The sequence below is a fragment of the Chiloscyllium plagiosum genome, chromosome 30 (genome assembly GCF_004010195.1).
Source record: "Chiloscyllium plagiosum isolate BGI_BamShark_2017 chromosome 30, ASM401019v2, whole genome shotgun sequence".
Lineage (NCBI taxonomy): Eukaryota > Metazoa > Chordata > Chondrichthyes > Orectolobiformes > Hemiscylliidae > Chiloscyllium > Chiloscyllium plagiosum.
Genome location: NC_057739.1, coordinates 2,773,930 through 2,778,613, shown reverse-complemented (window position 1 = coordinate 2,778,613; position 4,684 = coordinate 2,773,930). Strand labels below are relative to the sequence as shown.

Below are 4,684 nucleotides of genomic sequence, written 5' to 3'. Positions count from 1 at the left end.
AGGTGAGGACCAGTGGGGTTCTGTCCTGGTGGCGGTTGGAGGGGCGGGGCTCAAGGGCGGAGGAGCGGGAAGAGGAAGAGATGCGGTGGAGGGCATCATCGATCACGTCTGGGGGGGGAAATCGCAGTCCTTGAAGAAGGAGGCCATCTGGGTTGTACGGTTTTGGAACTGGTCCTCCTGGGAGCAGATGTGGCGGAGACGAATAAATTGGGAATATGGGATGGTGTTTATACAGGAGCCAGGGTGGGAGGAGGTGTAGTCTAGGTAGCTGTGGGAGTTGGTCGGTTTATAGTAAATGTCCGTGTCGATTCGGTCGCCCGAGATAGAAATGGAAAGGTCTAGGAAGGGGAGGGAGGAGTCTGAGACGGTCCAGGTGAATTTGAGGTCGGGGTGGAATGTGTTGGTAAATTGGATGAACTGTTCAACCTCCTCGTGGGAGCACGAGGCAGCGCCAATACAGTCATCAATGTAGCGGAGGAAAAGGTCGGGGTTGGTGCCAGTGTAGCTGCGGAAGATGGACTGTTCCACATATCCTACGAAGAGGCAGGCCACTCCGGCCTATCACCCTCACCTTGACCTCCCTCCACCTATCGCAATTCCAATGCCCCTCCCCCAAGTCCCACCTCCCTACCTTTTATCTTAGCCTGCTGGACACACTTTCCTCATTCCTGGAGAAGGGCTTATGCCCGAAACGTCGATTCTCCTGCTCCTTGGATGCTGCCTGACCTGCTGCGCTTTTCCAGCAACACATTTTCAGCTCTGATCTCCAGCATCTGCAGTCCTCACTTTCTCCTCTCAGCAAAGAAGGTTACCTCAGATTACAACAGGATCTTGACCAGATGGGCCAATGGGCTGAGAAGTGGCAGATTGAGTTTAATTCAGATAAATGTGAGGTGCTGCATTTTTGGAAAGCAAATCTTAGCAGGACTTATAAACTTATTGGTAAGGTCTAAGGGAGTGTTGCTGAACAAGGACACCTTGGAGTGCATGTTCATAGCTCCTTGAAGGTGGAGTCTCAGGTAGATAGGATAGTGAAGAAGGTATTTGATATGCTTTCCTTTATTCGTCAGAGTATTGAGTACAGGAGTTGGGAGGTCATGTTGTGGCTGTGGCCACTGTTGGAATATTGCGTGCAATTCTGGTCTCCTTCCTATCAGAAAGATGTTGTGAAACTTGAAAATATTCATAAAAGATTTACAAGGATGTTGCCAGGGTTGGAGGATCTGAGCTACAGGGAGAGGCTGAACAGGCTGGGGCTGTTTTCCTTGGAGTGTCGGAGACTGAGGGGTGACCTTATAGAGGTTTACAAAATTATGAGGGACATGAATAGGATAAATAGACAAAGTCTTTTCCCTGGGGTGGGGGAGTCCAGAACTAGAGGGCATAGGTTTAGGGTGAGAGAGGAAAGATATAAAAGTGACCTAAGGAGCAGCTTTTTCACGCAAAGGGTGGTACATGTATGGAATGAGCTGCCAGAGGATGTGGTAGAGGCTGGTACAATTGCAACATTTCAGAGGCATTTGGATGGGTATATGAATAGGAAGGGTTTGCAGGGATATGGGCCAGGTGCTGGCAGATGGGACTAGATTGGGTTGGGATATCTAGGCAAAAGTGAGGACTGCAGATGCTGGAAATCAGATTCTAGATTAGAGTGATGCTGGAAAAGCACAGCAGGTCAGGCAGCATCCGAGGAGCAGATTTTCCAGCACCACTCTAATCTGGATTGGGATAGCTGGTCGGCATTGATGGGTTGGACCGAAGGGTCTGTTTCCATGCTGTACATCTCTATGACTCTATCTAAGGAGTTGTGGAAGATTCGTACCAGCGAATCCACCAACTCTGCAGCTACTTTTTTAAAATCCTAGACTACATCCTATCGGGTCCAGGAGACTTATTGGTCTTTAGCTCCATTAGTTTCCCTAGCATTCTTTCTCTAGTGATAGCTATTGTATTTATTACCCTGACGTCTTTTCCCCTGAAATATGTAATAATTTTAACAATGTGTCTTAGAATTTTAGAATTAGTGTTTTCTACCATGAAGACTGATGGAAAGTATTTATTGAATTCCTCTGCTGTTTCCCAGCTCCCATTATTACTTCCCCAATCCATTCTCTAAGTTGACTGTATCCTTACAGAGCTGAAAATGTGTTGCTGGAAAAGTGCAGCAGGTCAGGCAGCATCCAAGGAGCAGGAGAATCGACGTTTCGGGCATGAGCCCTTCTTCAGGAATGAGCTCATTCCTGAAGTAGGGCTCATGCCCGAACTTCGATTTTCCTGCTCCTTGGATGCTGCCTGATCTGCTGCGCTTTTCCAGCAACATATTTTCAGCTCTGATCTCCAGCATCTGCAGTCCTCACTTTCTCCTGTATCCTTACAGATACAGCTGTGACGAATGTCCCTGATGTTAATGTGAACATGCAGTACATCCACGTAGTTCAATGAAAGCAGAGGTAACTGTGGAGGGGATTGGTGGAAATTCTTTACTAGTTCCCACATAAAGGGTTAAGTTAAAATGCAACCTTATCCTGTTAACATAGGTTAGATTCCTGCATTCCTAATTTGTTTATTAAAATGTGAACTTTTGACTAGGAAATGACTTGGCTGGGATAAGGCATTGGCATTTGCAGTGTTTTGAAGAAAACCTGAAGCTCTTTATGTTTTACACAAGTCAGTGAGAATACACCTGACCGAGACCTGGATGAAGTGGGATAGCAAATTAGATTCACGTGGGAACACAGTTCACAGGCAGAAGAGATGCCCTAAAGAAAGTTGCTTAACTATCCTCTGAACAATAAATGCTGGCCTTGCCAGCGACACCCTCATCTTGTGAATGAATAAAACTAACCTTAGTAACTTGAAGTACTCTTTATGCATAAAACAGAACAAAACAAAGGTGGTGTGTTTGGCATGCTTGCCTTCATCTGTCAGAGCACTGAATACAGGAGTTAGGATGTCATGTTACTGCTGTACAAGAAATGATTCAAGTCACAATTCTGGTAGCCATGCTATAGGAAGGTTATTATTAAATTGGAAAGGGTGTAAAAAAGATGTACAAGGATGTTACTGGAAGGCTTCAGTTATAAGGGGAGGCTGGATAATCAGGAACATTTTTCCCTGCTACATAGGATGCTGAGGGGTGACCTTATAGAGGTTCAAAAAATCAAGAAGGGCCAAAATCTTTTCTCCAGGATAGAGGAGTCCAAACCAGAGGACACAGTTTTAAGGTGATTGGGGAAAGAATTAAAAGGGGCCTGAGGGGCAAGGTTTGCACACAGATAGTGTTGCGTGTATGAAACGAGCTGCCAGAGGATGTGATTGAGGTGAGTACAATTACAATATTTAAAAGACATCTGTACAGGTATATAGATAGGAAAGGTTTAGAAAGATATGGGCCAAGTGCTGGCAAATGGGACCTATTCAGTTTAGGAACCAGGTCAGCATGGACGAGTAGGACCGAAAAGTCTGTTTCCATAATAAATGAGCTTATAACCGTGAGAACTGGAGATCTGAAACAAAAACAGAAAGTGCTGTTCTGAAAAAAACAGAAAACTCAGCAGGTCTGACAGCATCTGTGGGGAGAAAGAGTTCACGTTTTGATTTTGGTTACTCTTCATCAGAACTTCATGCCGGAGGAAACGTTACAGAAGCGTTTCACAGGAGGCTCCCAAACACTGAGGATGTCACCTAGACAGGGGACGAAACGTCTACAACACAAATTCCCAGCTCGGCGAACAGAACCACAACAATGAGCACCCGAGCTACAAATCTTCTCCCAAACTTTGATCATCAGAACTCTTTATGAATCTGTTGCCAAGATAAATCACCCCAGTCAAGACGTGGCAGAAGAATTAGAAACTAATTCCTGTTAATTTGAAGGAAACCTTACAGTATCAAACTTGAGAATAAAATACTGACCTTAAAATAACTTGAATCGGAAACGCAGCAAAAGCGCAAACAAAATGTGGCAAAGCAAATGATGAAAAATGATAGGAACAGGTTTTGAAGTAAATTGAGAAAACGCTTTACCCGTAAAGGGCAGTGGGGTATTTATAAGAGAATGGTGTATATTTGACACGGTGGTGGTGGTGCCTGGGACAGCCCAGGTCAGGGGGGACCCCCCCACCCCCAGGAGACAGCAGTCAGTCAGTGAGTCAGTGAGGAGGCCTTCGGGGGGCCTGGGAGACAGGGTGCAGCCGAGCTGGGTGCAAGGCTGAGAGGGGCCCACTCAGGCATGTTGACCCTGAGCCGGCACCGCAGCCCCTTCCCCCGCTCCCCGTCAGCGGGCGAGCCGGCAGCGACATCCCCCGAGCCCCCCGCACCCGCACCCTGACCCTGACCCTCGCCCCCTGACCCTGACCCTCGCCCCCTGACCGCAGCGGCCGGCCTCGGGCGGACCGGATGTGACGTCACCCGGACGGTTTAGGGTGAGCAGCCGGAAGTGGAGTGTTCGCGCGATGGTGTGTGAGGGTCCGGGCCCCCCCGGGGGTGGGGGTGTGTGTGTGAGGGTCCCTGGCTGGGTATGATGATCACTCTGTCTCCCTGTGTCCTGCAGGCGCTGACCATCCGCACGGAGCTTGGGGACATGAAGCTGGAGCTGTTCTGTGAGAAGGCGTCCCGGGCCTGTGAGGTCAGTGCGGGGGGAGAGCCGTGGGGGGGCGGAGGACAGAGAGCTGCGGGGAATATT

The 4,684-nt window shown here is 48.2% G+C and overlaps 1 protein-coding gene across 1 annotated transcript in view; it reads left to right on the top strand.

Moving 5' to 3' along the window:
- The first annotated feature begins 4,378 nt into the window (after positions 1–4,378).
- ppil3 (peptidylprolyl isomerase (cyclophilin)-like 3) overlaps positions 4,379–4,684 on the top strand; it is a 13,613-nt gene continuing 13,307 nt past the window's right edge. Inside the window, exons 1-2 of the mRNA XM_043719811.1 lie at positions 4,379–4,457; positions 4,553–4,627. Of these exons, the coding sequence (XP_043575746.1) occupies positions 4,455–4,457; positions 4,553–4,627 (78 nt within the window). The 5' untranslated portion in view covers positions 4,379–4,454. The remainder of the gene's footprint in view (positions 4,458–4,552; positions 4,628–4,684) is intronic.